Here is an 18,603-nt window from a genome sequence, read left to right as displayed (position 1 = left end):
CGCATGCGCAGACTAGATAACCCCCCCTCCCATGACGTTACCTCGGTAGGCGTTGTGATTGGTTCGAGAAAGAAAATAAACTCTCGAAGGAAGATGGAGCTGTCAGTTTTACTAGGGAAAGGGAGAGAAATAATACGCCGCCCTCGGATTTGCTTTCTCAGAAAAGGAAATCAACTTTTCCATCGTCGGGGATTTAAGAAAAGTGTTGAAGCAGTTTGAATGAATGTTTCTGACCACGTATGTCTCAAAATGGCTGCGTATGTGTTATTTTGTTAAGTATGCAACTCCGATTTCTGCTTCTTTTTATCTTTTTGATGTGAAATTCTACTTATGTTATGCTTTTGTTTTTTCAAACACACCATAAGTGTCACTAACTCCTATTTATTTTGTATAATTTTACTTCCCCCAAAATCGGGTTTGAACATTGTGAATATAGATTAAATGCTTTGAATTTATCTATCATTGTTGAATGGCTTTGCCATCGATTAACAAAAAATACTCCTTCCACTCCACATTACGACCACTTCTACCCAGGTCATCCTTCAGGTAGAAGATGACCCTGTATTTGGTGTATTCCTGTAAAGCAATACAGGAAGTGATCCCTGTAAAGGAATCACTTCACTGCCGAAGTAGATTGACTTGAACAATCAGGTGAGTTAAACTTCAATCGGTGGGCGTGGTTCCAGCACACCTGCAAATGCTTATAAATTGTTTCAGCAAAGTCTGAGCAGTGCAATGTCTTGTAAGACAGTAAAACAATTCAGAGCATTTGTTCTAACGATTATTCAGCCATGGCTTCCTCAAAGCCATACATTGGCTGTAGAATAGGGTTGCTTTCAAAGGCCCAAAATCGTTATGAGGGGATTTTGTACACAATTGACAAAAATAATTCCACAGTTGTGCTGGCAAAAGGTGAGTCTAATTGATTCTGTGACAAGAGATATCTTTAATATTACTTAGAGGATTTGTTTAGATTGGGAAAATAACATTTCCTTTATGCACAGTAAAGTGTTTTGGAACTGAGGGGCGTCCTACTGAAAGACCAACATCCCCCAAAGACGATGTCTACGAGTACATAACTTTCCGTGGAAGTGACATCAAGGATATCACACTGTGTGAATCTCCGAGGTCTTATCATGGCCTACCCCCAGATCCAGCAATCATACAAGTAAAGTAGAAAAGAAGTGCATCACTCAAGCTCCTGTCATGATTGTGTGAATATTTATTTTTATGTATTTTTCAGTCATCCAGTTCAAGCTCAGGCATATATTCAAGTCTTGGACTGTTTAGCCCTGTAAGAACGCCTGCTTATAATCACCTTGCTGCCAGCTCCCTTCTTAGCCAGCAGTATGCTGCTGCTCTTGGACTGGGCAAGTATTCTCACACAAATTTATATGAAGTAAACTAACCATAAAAGCCACCCTGGAGGTGTTTAAAATAGTGTTTTTTGACTCCTTCAATTCAGGGCCTCTCCTTTCAGACCTGCATTTCAGACGGGGCCCCATGGTAGAGAAGGCTGTTCAAACCATCCAAGTAGAAAGACAGAGAAGAGGTTTGACTACTTCCCAGGAAGGGCAGTGGAATAGGAGGAGGCCCCCAAGGACCAGGAGAGTGAACTCCCAGCCCCAAAAGGACCCTACTACTAGTAATACTTGAGCTAAATGAAAACCATTAGTCTGAATCTCTACATTATAACTAATATAATGCAACTAAAATAGTTTATTTAAACTATTTGTGCAGTTTAGACAAATGGAGATGTGCGGGTACATTTTTTTTATTTTTTGTGTTAAAGGGAATTCAGGCTCTGGTGTGATTTCTAATCGACCAGAAGCACAGCAGCAGAACACTGACCGTCCACCGGCCAGAAGAAGGCAAGGTAGGAAAATCAAGATCTGAAAGTAAAATTCTTATTATTAGGAACTCTAACTGTTTTTTGTTTTTTTTAAAATCTCCTTAGCACCTCGACATCAGAGCAGTGGTAGAGGACGGCTAATGGTGGCTAACATTCCATCGCCTATTCTCAAATTTGATACAGACTTTGACTTTGCTTCGTCCAATGCACAGTTTATCAAAGAGGAGCTTGAGAGGGAGTTGCAGGAAAAAAGGAAACTAAAAGGTTTGTTTTCATCTGAAATTACTTGGCTGTTACAGTAGCTACTAAGGCACACTCACAATAGATTCATGCGTATCTGGACTCCTGCAACAGTTCTCTTGTGGTGTTGCTACATACAACTAGGGGACATGAATTGAAGTGCTGTCAAATAATATTTCAAAAGTAAATTTCTTTCTGATCAAAAACTGATGTCAAAACCAGATTATTTTGTACAAGTCCTCCTGAGGGGTTTGTCTAAAATAGTAAATTATTACTTTTTTTTTTTAATGCAGATGAAGACATTAAGAAGGCAAAAGCGAGGATGCACACATTGCAGGAGTATGAGGATTTTAGCCCGAAATGTTACTATGACAAAGCAAAGTCTTTTTTTGACAATGTCTCCTCTGATAATGGGCTTAGGTAATCCCTTCTCTTAAAATCCAACTTTTTTCCCTTTTTAAGTCTAAACTTGGGGTTTTCACTATTTGTATTTTTATTTATTTTCTTAAGTTTCAGATTAACATGGGCTGAGGAACGGAAGCGCAATTTGGAGACTTTTGGAGTCACTGGCCGGTTCATAAGGTCAAGGCTTAAGAGGTAGATTTATTGGACGCAGAGGACGAGGAGCTGCTCAGATTCTATCTTTAGACAGGATCCAGAGAGGACGTGTGTGAAGACCACAGAAAACTTAATCTGGATTTTTTTTTTTTTTTTGTCCATTTCTTCATTGTTGAACTTCAATGCCAAACAATTTTTTTTTTCTTTAGGTTTTTGTTTTTTTGACTATGTACTAGAAGACATTTTATTTATATGGTTAATGTAATTTTGTTCTGATTGAGGCACTCAACATTTGAAGTGTTTAACTGATTTTTGTCTTAATTTGAGCACTCGTATAATTGTCAAATACTGTAAATATAAACATGAAGTTAAATCTGTATTCAAAATCTCGCCTTTCTGAAACGGATTCTTTCTCTCCTCAATTTTAATTTGCCCATGTTTGCACTTAGGCCTGCATGCATCTTGGAATTTGAAATGAGAAATTCCCTGAAGCGTTAATGTCCTCCAATTGGCTTCTGCTGGATGGTGAGGGCAGAGACCCAGACTTTCCTCTCAACAGTCACTTGGTTCAGTTCCTCTTGGGAAAGCCAAAGGTGTTCCCAGGACAGATTAAGAAATTTTGTTCTTCCAGCAGCTGCTAAATCTTCCTTTGGGTGGGATATGCCTGGAACAGCTTAATTTCAGTGAATCAACTATTCGACAAGACCTGGTGAGGAGTTTTTACAAACATGGCTTACAAAATCATGGGGCAAGTGTGACTGATTTCCAGCAGTAGCTGATTCCCTACTATATTAAAGAGTTGAAGTGAAAAGCATATTGTGGGAGAAAACACATTAGCAACAGAATTGACCACAAACTGAAGGCTTGTGGAGCAGTGCTGCTTAGTCCAGAGAATTTGCATACTATGGAGTTTGTGCCTGAGGCACAGACTTGAGCACAAACAGACTTATGGGATACAACTGTTGGATTCATTTAGTCAATCTATTCCTGTACTACCATGTCAGAGGTGGGAAAACTGAAATGTTCAGTCTCCAGAGACCTTGTTTTCAGGTAAATGTTCAGTTCTTTTAGAAAAATCAAGATGCCAGACTGTGAAGGAAGAGTAAAGTACCACAGAGGCAATGTTGCTTGAGGTCAGTTTTGAGTAATTTGTAATTTTTCAGCTGTATTTGGAGCATTCCCACAAAACAATTAGCTGATTTAATTACCATGTTTATCACTGTGCTTGATCAACAAATTTGCTTAACCTGAACCCCCAAAAAAGTTTGTGGGGTCTTATCAAGAGGAAGGTGTGGCAATAGACCAAAACCACATAACTTCTGGTGCCACACACCAATGCAATAATTCATGAAAAATGAGTCCCAATAAAGTATACAGTCTGAGGTGACATTCTTTTACGTTCCCTGAGAAACTGGGCTCTGGCTTTCCATTATATGTAAAAAGTTATCGATCTAAAAAAAAAAAAAACCTATATATTGAAATATATCACGGGTTGTCTATGTAGCTATATAGAAATTGAATGACTTTTTGAATTGAGTTATTTAAACCTGGTTTTTGAATTTGTTGCGACGCACTTTTGAGGTTTCCGTCAAATCGCCTTTGACAACATAGATTTTCTGTTTTAAAAGAAAATGTCATTTGAAACAAATTACATTATTAGAACTCATTTCACACAAACCAATTAAGGCGCTGAAAACAACTTCAGTAATTGCTTCTCTGCTAGTCTGTGCCCTGAACAGCGCACGTAGCCCTCTACTGCTTTATTTGCCTCATATATTCAAGGATACCCCATCTAGCGGCAGCCTATCCAGAGCCTGGGCTGTACCAACGGAGGAGACAGAGGGATGTCCCTCCGCACATAAACACTTTCTTCATGATGATATTATTTAAATTCAGACCATAAATGACGCTTTGCGCAAAACCAGGTGTTTGTTTCCGTCCAGATACACGATGAGCTCTCCATTGTTTCTCCTATCATCACAACAATCATAGTTTTGCACTCCCACCCCCTCCTTTTTTTCCCTCGTTGTACAGAAACTATGTAACCAAATAGAAGGCTGCGCTCTAGATAATAAATATTAGAATAAAAGGAGCGCTTTTATGTCCCATATGTCAACATGTCTGTGGCGTTTTCATCGACGCGTCCCAGGAGTAAAGGGGAGGTGACACAGCAAACCATCCAAAAGGTAAAAAAATAAATATATATATATATAAAATAAAAACAAATCAAAACCAAAAATAAGAAAAACTCGGAGCGTCGCGTCATTTACAGCTAAATGTCGCTGTGGACGAGGGTGTGAGTGGTTGACCTCAGGGAAAGTATATAGCCTGAGGTGAATATCAAAGAAAGGGCAACTAGTAGTGAAGGTGCGAACCAAACAAAGCCATCACGGTGAGGGTCGGGTATAAGCGCTCTGCTCTGACTGGATACTTGCTTCTTTGATGCAATCTTTCTCACTCAAGCTGTCTGACCAGTGCAAATATTCAGCTTCAGCCATAGAAAGAAAAAGAAAAAAAAGGAACGAATTTCTAGGGTTTGATAGAAATTCCCTAGTTGACGCTGCTATTAATGATTAAGTTCAGTGAAAAGTTGGCAAGTTATTAAAGATACATCAACATCAGTAAGCATAATTTCTGTTGCTGTTCATCCTTCCTGTAACAACCTGTAGTGTCACACACACACACACCCACACACAAATATATATATATTTATCGATCATCTTTAGCTCTGTCTAGGTTAGATTAGCGCAGAGAAGCACTGAGCCGTCAGAAGCTACAATACAGTGGGTAATGGCAGGAGTAGCTCCTTCAATGGCTTTGTCCAAGAGAGATGGAAAGCAGTTTAGCGTTCAATTTTCCAAGCACTTTAAATGCCAGATATAGATTGAGGTTGCTTTGTCTTTCCCACAGATGTTGGATGAAAATCATCATCTAATACAATGCATTATGGACTACCAAAGTAAAGGCAAGACAGCTGAGTGTACACAGTGAGTGACTTTTGTTGTTGTTGTTGTAAATAGTCCAAAGTCCTACAAAGGTCATGTAAATTTCTGCAAAAATTTCCACCTTTCCAGGTATCAGCAGATTCTGCACAGGAATCTTGTTTACTTGGCCACAATAGCTGATTCTAATCAGAACATGCAGTCACTTCTACCAGCTGTAAGTCTGCCTGTCATGTGGTTTCTAGGAGCATGCAACAGAGCTGATCAGTTAGTGCACCAATCCATGAGTCAAAACAGGCATGACAAAAAATAACAGCCAGTGGAATGAAGTGATGTTGTAATTCTGTTCATTTTAGCCTCCTAGTTCCAACATGTCCATGGATCAAGGAAGAATGAGCCACAGTGGGGGACATGCTCCAAGCAACCTCAATGACAGCACTGGAACAGGAGTGACCGCCACATCCATGATCCAGAGTCAAATGAGCAATGGTTGGTGACAAGTGTGGATTTTATATTGGCATGTTCAGCCACAGATGTTGCAAACACACATACTGTTTTGTGTTTCATTTCTTTACCTGTTGTGTGCTTATCTAATGCTGACTGTGCTGCATGTAGCCACTTAATGTCTGCATCAATGCCTATTTTAATTACCCGATTGCTTTGCTTTTTTTTGCAGTTATAGTGATTTCAGCTTTTCTTTTCAGTCTCTTAATCTTAGTCTCATAATCAATCATTCATACTATTTTACACCCAGCCTGAGCTTTCCTTTAGGATGAACTGAATGTGGTAGGCTGATTACCATGCCATGATATCACATGAGAATGTGCACTGGCCTCCTCTTATTGTGTGTCATTAGGCCCGAGCCATGCCCCCATGCAATCAGGTCACATGCAGTTGGCTACTCCATCCACCAGTATCTACAGTAGCTCGGCATCTGGCTACAGCCATGCTACGCCCTCCTCTCAGGGTAGCCTGGTCCAGGGCCCAAAGGCAGGTTATGGTTCCTCTTCTTCTTTCTCCTCCACGCCCTCATCTTCCTCCTCCCCTCGCAGCAACCTCAACATGCAGTCGAGTCAAGGTGAGCCAGGAATAATGAAGCTCAGTCGCTGATCCATAATTTAAAATATGTTTCTTAAAAGAAACATATACAGTATTTTGCCCCTGAAAACATTATTTCTACGTTGTTGTTTTTAATATAAAATGCATTTATTTCCTTTGGAATGTTTTTTTTCTCTTTTTACCATATGGCAAATGCCTTTCTCTTGGTCGACATACTTACTTACTACTGCTGTGAGAACCTATGCTCCCTTCACATTCAGTTCATCACAGATGTGTTCTGCCTCCTGATTTCTTATCTGAAAGGCTTATGCCTTTCAGATCTCTGACCACCTGGGCTAAGATAAAGCCTATCTTTCTCTGAAGGTGTGTGTATTTTTACTGGATTTCAGTTTACATGCTAATTCCCTGGCTTTATTTTCATTTATACCCCTGCACAAAGGAATCTCTTCAAAGAGATCCTGCCTTTTGCCCTTTTCCTGTGTCTGGCATGCAGTTAAAGTTCCTTTAAATTAGTTTAACCTTGCATTTCTACCAGTGTACGATCGTTAAATTGCCTTATGAATAGAAAATTGTGAACCAACTTTTAATGTTCGAGATTGCTGCTTCACCTTCTTCCCAGTCTCCATGATGCACCAACAATCTGCTCCTCCACACCACTCCTCAGCCCACTCAGCAGGACAGTATCAGGGACAGCAGGCGATGGGCATGATGGGACAAGCCAGCCAAGGGAATAGCATGATGCCCCAGAGGCCCATAGGATCCTACCGCTCCTCTCAGCAAGGTAATAGGGTGGACATTACCATTGTAATTTGTGATTTTTTTTTTTGTTACAGTGCTTTGCAGAAGAATTCACAACACCTGACCTCTTTCACATTTTGTATTTATACAGCCACAAATGTCAATGTGTTTGGTCCTCTACAAAATAATCCTCATTAAACACAAACAGGTTTTTAGCTGCAGCATGACTGAAGTTGTATGAATGCTTTTGCAATTTACTATAAATTTGTTTGTGTGAGAAGTACCGTCAGAGTGTAATGCCCAGCAAGCATTCAGCTGCTCCAATTTTGGATCGTAATCACTGCATGAGATTACAAATGTTAAAAATCATCTAAGAAATGAAAGGAATTTCCTCAAAATTGAGTAAAATCTATTAACAGGACTTTTTTTTGGGAAGCAGTATAGAAGCAAAGGAAGAGATTAAGAAAATTTTTTAGATCCCAGTTTTCATATTTTGAAATAGAGGTGTCTCACTTGTCTCACATTGGGTTCCTATCCCTCACTTTTCTGTGTCAGCATGTTTCTAATTCTAGCCCTGCTTCATCCTATAATTTCTTTTGAAGTTTGTGGATTAGCAGTAGTAAAAGGCATGGACTGAAAATTCCAAGGAAACATAGGTCATCCTCATAAACCCTGGCATGGTATTATCTTTGCATTGTGGTTTTAATTAAGCTTTGCAGCACTGAGCCTTTCCCTGTCTGGTACTGGGACATTGCTAGACCTCTAATAAAACCAATGTTCTACAATTGTTGCTGGTAGTTCAGATTGGAATATATTTTTGTGGTATGGCTTGGTCTGACAGGTCGTTTAATAAGGACATTTTGCTCTGCATGCATATCTTTTTTGCTACATTCTTTCTTTGTTTTGATGGTTTTCTAATAAGTGTCGGAATCTGGAGTTTCTGCACACCATCACCATATTATAATAAAATTTTTCCTCATAGCAGCCTTTTTGTAATTATTGTATTCTCCTCAAGAACTACAGTTATTGTAGAAAATGATTTTAACTGTTGTTTACAGTATCACTTTGGATGAGGCTATTAGTGAGTTGCCTCAGAGAAAGTACAGCCTGAGGTGAATATCAAACAAATGGCAGAACTTAAATGTAAAATTTTATTTATTTTACTATCTTATAAAAATAATTCTACAACTATACTAAAAATGCATACATAAGTACAAAAAGAATAATATGATTTTACCAACACTATTTTAGGGTTTGATTTGGTGGCTTTTTGGCCCGAAAAATTGTAATTAAGGGTCGTGTCGCCTGTTTTACAGAATCTGTACAACACTACATGGGACAAGATGAACGCTACGGAGAGCAGTATGGACACACTCAGAGCTCCACCGAGCCCATAAACCAGCAGTATTACGCTGATGGTAAAAAATCCCGTTCATTAACTTCATATACAGCTCTGAAACACATACCCCCCCTACTACAATTCATGCCATTCCCTTCCAGTACAGTTTCACAGACCTGAGTCAAATTTACAAATCAACTTTTGCGTTTTTGTAAATCAGCATGTCTGTGTCCATACTGACCCCTTCGGTGTGCCGAAATTTCAGCATTCAAGCATTGCTGTACATTGGAGTTGTAAATGGAGTACAAACTCCATGCATTGTTTTTTTTTGTGGGTTCCTGTTTAAAACAAGAAACCTTAGAAAATATCAAAGGCCAAAAGTGCCATAAATAAATAAATTTCTTGTTAGTTGGTTATAAATTATGTTATAACCAACTAATGATGTTTTAATTATATAAAATCCACTTTAAAATACTTTCTGTATATCCATAAGTATAAAATTATAATAATTTATAAAATAAATGATTGAGTTATTAAATGTGGAAATCATTATATAAAAATTGAGCTAATATGTCAAAAAAGTGTGTCCTGTCAGACACACTCTTTTGACATATTAGTCCTGTCAAACTCTGTTGGCAGGACAATGACTGATATAAACTAGGCCAATCTTCATTCATTTAATTTATTTAAAGCAGTTTTTTTTTACTACCAAACATATAAAATTACATGACAAATTATTAATTTGTTGGACTGTGGCACTTTTGCGCCTTGAAGGATTTTTTTTTGCTTTTAATTTGTGACTGTATACATTCATTACGTGCTTCGGTTTATATAAGCAAGATAATTATTTTTTTGGGTGCTAGAAGCTTTGGTTTCAGTTGAGCGGATTTGGCATGTGCTGAGTCATGTTCCCTACAGGCCTTGGAGAATACTCTTATCAGCAGTCTTCATATGGTGAACAAGGCTATGACAGGTCGCTTGATGAGTCTTCTCAACATTACTATGAAGGAGGTAACTTCAAACAAACTGTTTAATTTGAAAGGTTATTGTTATTATTTCTATAAACTCAGTGCAGTCACTTTCTTTATATGCATTAAAAGTAAGTTAGAATGAAAACTTGCGATTAAATGCTGATAAGAGTTGCTGTTGGTGGACTTTCAGGTAACTCTCAGTACAATCAACAGCAGACCTTATATCAGCAGAGCTCTGGTCAGCAACAGCCTTACAGCCAACAGCAGTACTCCTCTCAGCAGGGCTACAGTGGGCAGCCACAAGGATATGGTGAGAAATTCTCCAACAGTATTAACTCAAATACAAGTCCACAAAAGAAAAACTCTGCATGACTCTAATCTTTATTACAGGTCCTAGCCAGGGGGGATCATCCCAGTTTTCCCAGTATCAGCAGAGTCAGAGCCAACAGTATGGATCCTATCGCGCTTCCCAAGGCGGTTCCGGAGCACAAACTCAGAGACCGTACTCTTATGAACAGGTACAAAAGTAACAAAACATTAATCATTTACCATTACATTCCTTAAACAATTTGCTCTCCTATCCAAATCTTTGAATTCAGCTGTTTCCCATCATTTCCATTTCCACAGCTGCTAAAAATCCAACTCCTAGACTGCTTCTGCTAACATTCCTAAAGGAATGGGTTGCTACCATTCAAATGTGGGACATGGATAGGAAACCCACTTTTATAATAAATCTTGTTATAAACTTTTGACTTCTACATTACAGAATATTCCACTGTCAAATGTTCCAACAAAGTGGAACTGATTAGAAAATTCAACCACAAAGTGGTAGGCTGCATAAACTCACAGTTTAGTGTGTGCTAAGACTCATATTGCTCAGGTGATGCCATCGTTACAATCAAGACCTGAGTCCAGCACTTCAGTGCATGGGTTTCCATGACATCAAAGCCTTACTTCATCACCAAGTGTAATTTAAACCATTGGATGGAGTGTTGTTAATAAACATGACAGAACTTCATGTTTCATGAAACTCACCTAGTTTGCTTCAAGATTAGATCCAAGTAAAATGGATTTTAAAGACCTCAACAAACATACTTTGTTACTTTTGTACTTTGAATTCTAACAGAAAAAACACAACATAACCCCCTAAAATACCAACATTTTCATGATTGTCTAATTTTCTTCCCAATTTCAGGGTCAGTATGGAAACTATTAGCAATAAAGCACCACGCTGTTTTGCTGTTCAAGGAACATCTGCCATTATTGGCTTCAACGATAATCTCCTCATCATACAGAAATGAAGATCTCTCTGCACCAGATTTATTATCGTTTTAGAAATCATCATTCTGACCAAGATTAAATCATTTCATAAATGTTTTGCTTTCCTCCATTCTACATTGATTTAACAAAGAGTCACGTAAGGGAAAGCAATTCTGTTTACATACAAAATTGGACGTTTTTCCAAGTTTTTCTGCAACTCTATTAGACATCAAAACAAGGAAGAAAATCGGTGTTAGAAATTTGTCTTTTTTTAATAATTCTCCCTTTAAGGAGCCAGGAGATTTTTCTTTTGGTACTTCTGAAGCATTTCAGTTTTACCTTAGGCACAGGGAAGGACTTCAAAAGGAAGGCCGTAAAAACAAAATTGAACCTTAAAAGAAACGTCCTTTTTATTGTTAAGGTGTGTGGGTTTTGTTTAAGGGGAAGGGAATTTAATTTTTATGAAAATGAGTTATTGTTTGAAATCAGGGGTTTGTCTGTGTTAGTCAAACTATGATGTGTTGCCGTGAGCTCTAAGATTATATGCATTCACTTTTTACACATGTCTGAGACCCAATAAGTAGCTCACTGAAAAACACTGTATACTTGTCTAGAATGAGCTTCGTAGCTGTATTTTCAAAACCATATGTTAGTGGCATTACGCTGCTTAGACATATTTTAGAGATGGACAGGGAAATTGGCTGTTAATCAGCTCAAACAGCCATGATTGATGACAGGATAGCCAGAAACTCAAAATTCCGACCTTTTATTTCATTAGTGAAAGCACCATACAAAAGTGTTACCAACTTGCTAAGACAATACCCTGCCTTTTTGTGATTGATTTTGCAAGGTGGAAAAGACCTATAGTTAACTTTTTCTAGGATTAGATGTTCAAAAATAAAATTGAGCCACACAAAAAAATGTTAGAAGTTTAAATAGTGTTTCCTAAGAGATGTCGAAATGTGATAAAAGTACGAACAACTTTAGGTCAATTAGCCGAACTAAAAAATCTCCCAGGGCTTTATAGACACCACTGTCGCAGTGAAGCATCTGGACCTGAAAATCCAGCCAATGAAAATCCCAACTTCTTCTTATTTTTTCTTTCTTTCTTTTGCTTTCCCCAGGCTATGTTTTGTTGTTCACGATAGCTTCTTTAGGTATAAAAAACCTTACCATTTTGTCTCTTGCAAAAGCTGGATCAAGTTGGTTAAATATTTGCAGTTAAGTTTTCTGATTTATTTTTATCTCATGTCAGCCCCTCTGCCCCTTTTACCTCCACTGTGCAAACCCTCTCCACAAAGAGGTCTGGCACCCCACACTTTAAAAAGCCCTGCTTTAGAATATACACATGATGTGCTAACCTTTATCCTAACCCTAACACATAGAGACACCTTTTTTAGTAATCTTACTTAGCCAGTTTTTCCATACTAACTTCTGATATATAATGCTAAAGACAGTCTAAATTGCCATTACTCTAATCAAATTGTTTTTGTTTTTTAAAGTATTAGTAAAGTTTAACATTGCCTCTACTCTTACTTCTACATTTACTTCTTAAAACAGAAGTCCACCAAATTAGTGTTGAATGCTTTTATTGTGTTATATTCTATTACAATTCTTAAATAGAAATCATAATTGGTTAAAACTGGGATCTGAACGTCAATTTTTTACAAAAACCTCAGTCCATTAGCCAAGTTTCTGATTGATTAATCTCTAGCTGTATGCAAAGTTAAGAGGATGCCATTCAGTACTTGGGTTGCTGCTTTGTCTGCACTTTATTTTGTAGCTACAGTCAACATATAGTGTAATTTCTGTAACATAGTTTGTTTTTGGTTCACAAGTGATCTTCAAAAAGCCAAAGTAATCCAGAAACTGAGCAGTGTCATGTCCTGCATATATTTCTTCAGTAAGTGTAATACATTCAGTTGTGTTTTACAAGGTTGTAATGTCTAATTTATTATTCCTTTGACTTTTACTTGATGCAAAGTAAAGTTGACTTTACTTATTTATGTCCTGACCAATTATGTGGTACAACTGGTGTGGTATTTGATAACATTTTGCATAATATGTGTGCTCCATCCATCCATCCATCCATCCATCCATCCATCCATCCATCCATCCATCCATCCATCCATCCATCCATCCATCCATCCATCCATCCATCCATCCATCCATCCATCCATCCATCCATCCATCCATCCATCCATCCATCCATCCGAATGCATAATGATTGTTACTAATTTATTTTTCATAAAACATGAAGAAGAAGAAGAACAACAACAACAACAAGAAACACGTCAAACTTTTGTTTTCCTAAATGTGATTAGTAATATCTAATGATTATTGGTGTGGTCCTGTTAAAACTTAATTTACCTCAGATGGCAGAATAACAGAACAGTTGCAGTTGTTTTGCAGTACCTGTTAAGAAGCTGACAATCGAACAGTCAATGAACCATTCAACTCTGACAATCATGGCTCTGCTGTGCTGTAATGGATTGGTATCTGTATTTCATATTACTGTGAATGGAGTTTTTGGTACATTTTATTTCCCCAATTCTGTGTTGTGTCTTCACTTCTAAGTGTAAACAGCACCTCCTTTGAATATGTTTGCATGTGTGCCTGTGTGTGTGTATGCGTGAGTGTGTTTGCCGGTACAATATATCTACAGAAGAAAACAGTCTAATTGGATGTGGGTCATACAAATCTGAAAATCCCTCATCTGTTTGTTGGAAGACTGTTGCCTTTTGTCTTTTGTTATTTTTTGGTAATTAAAAATAAACTGGTTTCAACCTTTTTGGATATGGGTTGTATGTTGTTTTTTCCCCCCAAGAAACATTCACATGTCACATAGTTTAATTTGGTGATTATTGTCAATTAATACTCAGGGTGCAGTATTGTCCAAGTTTTGGTAATATTTCAGTTTGCCTGAATTTTTCATTACAGAATTTGCCCAATGAGAATGCAAAAGCTTCATTCTGTTTATTGTGTTTTTATTAAATACAATTTTAAAGACACTTCACAAAATTACTTAGAATAATTGCATGTACAGTATATATGTATTTTTATTGATATATAAATGTCATACTTGTTCCTTGAAATTGTGCTTAATGTCAATAAAATTATTAAAATGATATATTCCTCAGATTTAATAGTAATATTCGTCGTAAATTAGGGAATGTAAATATTATTTAAGGTAGGTTACAAGGTTGCAAGTGCGAGCAAGGCTTTTGAGATTTTAATTAAAAAAAAATCTATCATATGCAAGTTTTATTTTCCTTATTTCCTACCATCTTGTTCTGGTCTATCACATAAAATCCCCAAAATACACTGCTGTAAAAAGGAATAGAAGATCTTTAGAAGTGAGAAACATGCAAGTTTATTTTGTGAATGAACTTTTATTATGATCAATATTTAGACGAATTAAGATAAAGGAGGGTGTCAGAGTTTAAATGAGAATTGCTGAATGGTGGGGATACCAGGAAAGAAAAAACAGAAACATACTATTATTATTTTAACTATCCAAGATGAACTCTGCAAAACAACAATTGCTGTAGTGACGGATAGAGCCAGAAGGTGGCAGAGATGCAGCAGAATAACTGCAAACCCCCCAAGATAGTCGACGATGAAGAAAAAGACTTTTGTCCCTTCGCGGGTTCCATAGATGCATTAGTTTACAGTCAAACGTGTACACCTGGTAGTGTGAATTTAACGAAAGTAACGAATACATCAAAACTTTTAGAGGGCGTTGTGTATCTCTTGAGTTCACTCGATCATTTTCCTAGCTTTTATTTATTTACTTTTCGTCTATTTTTCTTTATCGTAGCGGAAATTAGACGTTCAAACAGTCAATGTGACAAACCCGGCGTTTATTTGTAACTCTGTGGTAGCATGTTGAAGGGCACGACGTTGATGCTGTTGTCGAGAGTTAAAGCAGTCTCCACTGAGGTCATTTACAGACAGCACATAGGTAAGAAAGCATGGAGTTTGTTCAGTCCAAGTTGTGCGCCAGGATCAGTGCTGTGGAGGCGGAATGAGGGTTTCTACAGAGAGATCTGCACATCCACTACACTTCACGGGAAAGTCAGGGGAAGCAAGAGGAAGAATGAGCTGTCCGAAAAGAAGTTGGTATGTGTCTAAACTGCTTATACGTTTATGTTTAAACAAGTTTCTGCAAAGTGTGTTTATCTAAAAAAACTGTGTTTACCCTACATTATTTAGACATACAGTATAATTCAGTATATTATAATTAAGCTATACTTTTTACTTGTAAGTTGCAGATTTTATGTGCTTAATTTTGACTTGACTAGAGAGCAGTTTATTTTACATCCTTTGCTTAAAGCATTACTTCTAAAGTATTGTTAGTTGATTGCATTTTACATTCAAACTCAAAATTAGTCATACCCATGCAGATGTTAATATTTTATTTATATAATATTTATTTAACCAAGTCTGCTTCTGATGAGAAATGGGGCAAACACCTCTGAAATAATAAAACAAAAAGTGTTTTAACTTTGAATAGCTAAATGTTTTTATTTACATTTTAATACAAAGCTAGCATAGATTTATTTAAATATCAATATTCCATGGTTACCTTTATTTGTATTCAATTAAGCTTTTCATATTGTCATCCACAGACACGTCACTTTGTGGACTGTCGTCGTGTGAAGTTGGTTGCTGGTTCAGGGGGTAAGGGTTCCTGCAGCTTCCACAGCGAGCCCCGAAAAGAATGGGGTGGGCCTGATGGAGGAAACGGTGGCGATGGAGGAAGCATCATTATAAAAGGTGAGTCAGTCCTCCATCTCATTCGTTACAACAAATGCAGATGGATTAATACACCAACCTATCGATCTAATTAAAATGATAAAAAATGGGCCCAATAGATCCCAGCCAAGACCAATGTTTTGCGAAATCAACAGGTGATGATGAGTGTAGCACCTGGTGACTGTGACTGAACGTGTTTTAATACCACAACAAATGTATTTGCTCTAATGAAAGGTTTAGGATTTATTTATTTTATAAAATACATTGCAGCATAGTGAATAAACATTAAAACCATTACCATTCCCTTTAAAATTGCCAAAAATAGTTCAGTCACTCTTTTCTAATAAAAGTATGGCGCTTTTGATGTTTTCTCTGGTTCAGGAGTGGCTAAAAATAAGGAATGAGAATTATTGTGCCCAAAACTGTTGAATTGCTTTACAATAATTTTAAGGCTGTGCTTATTATCCCTTCCATATGGCCCTCTGTAAACATACAGCTTCCGCAACAGTGACTTTTTACGGCTTTCCCCCCTTGTGGAGGGTATCAGTCACTAATGTTGGAAATCTGTCGTATCACAATTATGCAAATTATAACATGACCAAATTAACATATTTAAGTTTTAATAGTAATTTTTTTTTAAATTGCTGTAATGTAATAGATTTTTGGAGAACTGAATTTTAGGTTTTAGTTACTTGTAAACTATATAGAAGTTAACATAAATAAATATACATAACATAGTAAGTGCCTGCTTAAAAATCAGGAAACTATTAAAAAACGTATGTTGGAATTCATAATATTTTTCTTTAGGATTTACTAAAACAAAAATAGCCATGAAAGTGAAATACCTTACAAAAATTAATTGATGCTGAGTCTGCATTCATTCATAGGTTTTATTTTCTATGCTTTCAGCCAACCGGTTTGTTAAATCATTGGCCCAAGTGATTCCAGTTTACAAAGCAGAAGATGGGCAGTCAGGGGGCAACAAGAACTGCTACGGTCGCAATGGCAACTCAACCTACATTTCTGTGAGTCGGTGCGTTTTATGTGCTTGTTTTGTGCTTATGGCCTGATCTAACTTTTTATTTGGTCTTCCTTACTAAAGGTACCAGTAGGAACAGTGGTGAAGGAGCAGGGCATGACCATAATGGACCTCGCTGAGCATGGCCAGGAGTATTTGGCAGTGTTTGGAGGTGCTGGTGGGAAGGGGAATCGTTTTTTTCTCTCAAACGAGAACCGGGCGCCTATGATGGCGACCCCAGGCACGGCAGGCCAGGAGCGGGTTCTTCAGCTGGAGCTACGCACCATGGCTCATGCTGGACTGGTGGGCAAAATATCTTATATCTGAGGAAGCATTTCAGATATTGCTTTTCAGTTTTTCTTGTGAATTTAATGTTTTTTTTTTTCCTTCATGTTTTCAGGTTGGCTTTCCAAATGCTGGTAAATCATCACTATTAAGAGCCATCTCCAATGCCAGGCCTGCTGTGGCGGCCTACCCCTTTACAACACTCAACCCACATGTAGGAATCGTTGAATATAGGGATCATGAGCAAGTTGCAGGTACTTATCTTTAGAAAAAACCCCACAAATTTGCTTAAGCAAACACTTATTAATGATGAGATTTCAATTATTTCAGTGGCATTTATTTTTGAAGGAAGCATGGGCTCGGCCTGGTAATGAGTATCAATGTTCGAAAATGTTTCAAACTTGCTTTAAGTAATTTATTATCTCATGATTTTATATTCTGCGTGTGCAGTTGCTGACATCCCAGGGATCATTCGAGGTGCCCATCTAAATCGAGGCCTGGGGATCTCCTTCTTACGTCACATTGAGCGCTGTCGCTTCCTCCTCTTCGTCTTGGACCTCTCGGCGCCAGAGCCCTGGACCCAGCTGCAGCACCTGTGTTATGAACTGGACCAGTATGAGCCCGGTCTGTCCCAGCGGCCTCAGGCTATTGTTGCCAATAAAATGGACCTACCAGAGGCCCCGGAGAAGCTAGAGACCCTGAAGAGCCAGGTAACACAGCGGGTCATCCCAGTTTCTGCTCTGACGGGACAAAATACAGAGGAACTCATTCTCCACCTCAGAGAGTTGTATGATGGCTACCTCCAAGATGATAGGAGCGAAGGAGTCAAACCAGTTAGGTGGTAGAGGGCAATAATTAGTTATGGACAATTTTTAATGTATTTAAATTTATTATAAATAAAAAAACAATCAACATTTGGTGTTGCATTCTTGACGTATTGCTTTATACAGTACAAAAACACAGTCTAAGTGAATAAAAAATGTACAGTTTTTGTAGTTCATTTTAACGAAAGGAAAAAATCAGAGGAAAGGCAATTTGTTTCAGCAATTCAATTTAAAAAGTGCAATAACTATAAAATTGATAGTTTCAAAAAAGTATATCCATACAGTGTCGGCGGCTCGTCAATGCTCTGAAGGCTGCAGCTCTCTGCATTTTTCTACCACTGTTTTGTCCTTCCACTCAATTTCCAGTGTTTTAGTTTTCTTAATTATCCTCATTAGTTTCATTTGTGCTATCTAGGTTCGCTGTTCTATTTAGCTGAGATCAGGTATGTTCCTTGCACATATCAAGTCTGTTTAGGTTTGTGCTCTTTTTGAGAAAATAAATCATATCCAATGCCACATTTCAGTGGTGTGTGTGTTGTCTGACAAGTCCCAGATAAGTTTGGACTTGATAAGTTGACTAAAGCAACCACATTTTGATTTAAAATAATTCATAAAGTACATTTTCTTTTCTTATGCATTTTGTGAGTCTTTTATGTTCCCACAAGTCACCCTATGTTGTATTTTTGGTAGCATAGCAGTAGCAATGTTGTACTCTACCAAACACAGACAACAAACTGGAACTGTAGCCGGACTGAGAAA

At 37.7% G+C, this 18,603-nt stretch overlaps 3 protein-coding genes across 6 annotated transcripts; all 3 read left to right on the top strand.

The window, feature by feature from the left end:
* Nucleotides 1-76: 76 nt before the first annotated feature.
* Nucleotides 77-3,036, top strand: lsm14b (LSM family member 14B). Of its 2 annotated transcripts, none has more exons than XM_032566860.1 (8): nt 77-912; nt 1,005-1,168; nt 1,244-1,370; nt 1,481-1,645; nt 1,793-1,876; nt 1,958-2,116; nt 2,386-2,512; nt 2,603-3,036. In XM_032566860.1, exons 1-8 carry the CDS (start codon nt 792-794, stop codon nt 2,691-2,693), a joined length of 1,038 nt encoding a protein of 345 aa, XP_032422751.1. In that variant the 5' UTR covers nt 77-791; the 3' UTR covers nt 2,694-3,036. The 2 variants fall into 2 exon arrangements, with proteins under 2 accessions (XP_032422751.1, XP_032422680.1); XM_032566789.1 differs by having other exon boundaries at nt 78-912; nt 1,466-1,645.
* A 1,584-nt stretch (nt 3,037-4,620) lies between these two features.
* LOC116722200 (calcium-responsive transactivator) lies at nt 4,621-13,119 on the top strand. 3 transcript variants are annotated; one of them, XM_032566431.1, is made up of 11 exons: nt 4,621-4,836; nt 5,561-5,637; nt 5,725-5,809; nt 5,949-6,081; nt 6,449-6,670; nt 7,271-7,432; nt 8,706-8,807; nt 9,647-9,739; nt 9,890-10,009; nt 10,090-10,217; nt 10,895-13,119. In XM_032566431.1, the coding sequence occupies exons 1-11, from the start codon at nt 4,768-4,770 to the stop codon at nt 10,913-10,915; spliced, it is 1,212 nt and encodes a 403-aa protein (XP_032422322.1). In that variant the 5' UTR covers nt 4,621-4,767; the 3' UTR covers nt 10,916-13,119. The 3 variants fall into 3 exon arrangements, with proteins under 3 accessions (XP_032422322.1, XP_032422393.1, XP_032422462.1); XM_032566502.1 differs by lacking the exon at nt 8,706-8,807 and having other exon boundaries at nt 4,660-4,836; XM_032566571.1 differs by lacking the exon at nt 6,449-6,670 and having other exon boundaries at nt 4,662-4,836.
* A 1,470-nt stretch (nt 13,120-14,589) lies between these two features.
* Nucleotides 14,590-18,120, top strand: mtg2 (mitochondrial ribosome-associated GTPase 2). The gene is made up of 6 exons (XM_032565860.1): nt 14,590-15,081; nt 15,591-15,738; nt 16,627-16,742; nt 16,820-17,038; nt 17,136-17,274; nt 17,471-18,120. The coding sequence occupies exons 1-6, from the start codon at nt 14,845-14,847 to the stop codon at nt 17,863-17,865; spliced, it is 1,254 nt and encodes a 417-aa protein (XP_032421751.1). The 5' UTR covers nt 14,590-14,844; the 3' UTR covers nt 17,866-18,120.
* The last annotated feature ends 483 nt before the right edge of the window (nt 18,121-18,603 follow it).

The sequence above is a fragment of the Xiphophorus hellerii genome, chromosome 1 (assembly GCF_003331165.1).
Source record: "Xiphophorus hellerii strain 12219 chromosome 1, Xiphophorus_hellerii-4.1, whole genome shotgun sequence".
Taxonomy (NCBI): domain Eukaryota; kingdom Metazoa; phylum Chordata; class Actinopteri; order Cyprinodontiformes; family Poeciliidae; genus Xiphophorus; species Xiphophorus hellerii.
The sequence above is the reverse complement of the archived record's forward strand: the minus strand, read 5'-3'. Positions and strand labels throughout refer to the sequence as shown.

Coding starts and splice junctions, on each gene's coding strand:
- lsm14b (XM_032566789.1), top strand. CDS start 792: ATGGCTTCCTCAAAGCCATACATTGGCTGTAGAATAGGGTTGCTTTCA. Junction 1,169..1,243: donor CAGATCCAGCAATCATACAA/GTAAAGTAGAAA, acceptor TGTATTTTTCAG/TCATCCAGTTCAAGCTCAGG. Junction 2,513..2,602: donor TCCTCTGATAATGGGCTTAG/GTAATCCCTTCT, acceptor TATTTTCTTAAG/TTTCAGATTAACATGGGCTG.
- LOC116722200 (XM_032566431.1), top strand. CDS start 4,768: ATGTCTGTGGCGTTTTCATCGACGCGTCCCAGGAGTAAAGGGGAGGTG. Junction 4,837..5,560: donor CACAGCAAACCATCCAAAAG/GTAAAAAAATAA, acceptor TCTTTCCCACAG/ATGTTGGATGAAAATCATCA. Junction 7,433..8,705: donor CTACCGCTCCTCTCAGCAAG/GTAATAGGGTGG, acceptor CCTGTTTTACAG/AATCTGTACAACACTACATG.
- mtg2 (XM_032565860.1), top strand. CDS start 14,845: ATGTTGAAGGGCACGACGTTGATGCTGTTGTCGAGAGTTAAAGCAGTC. Junction 15,082..15,590: donor AGCTGTCCGAAAAGAAGTTG/GTATGTGTCTAA, acceptor TGTCATCCACAG/ACACGTCACTTTGTGGACTG. Junction 16,743..16,819: donor GCAACTCAACCTACATTTCT/GTGAGTCGGTGC, acceptor TCCTTACTAAAG/GTACCAGTAGGAACAGTGGT.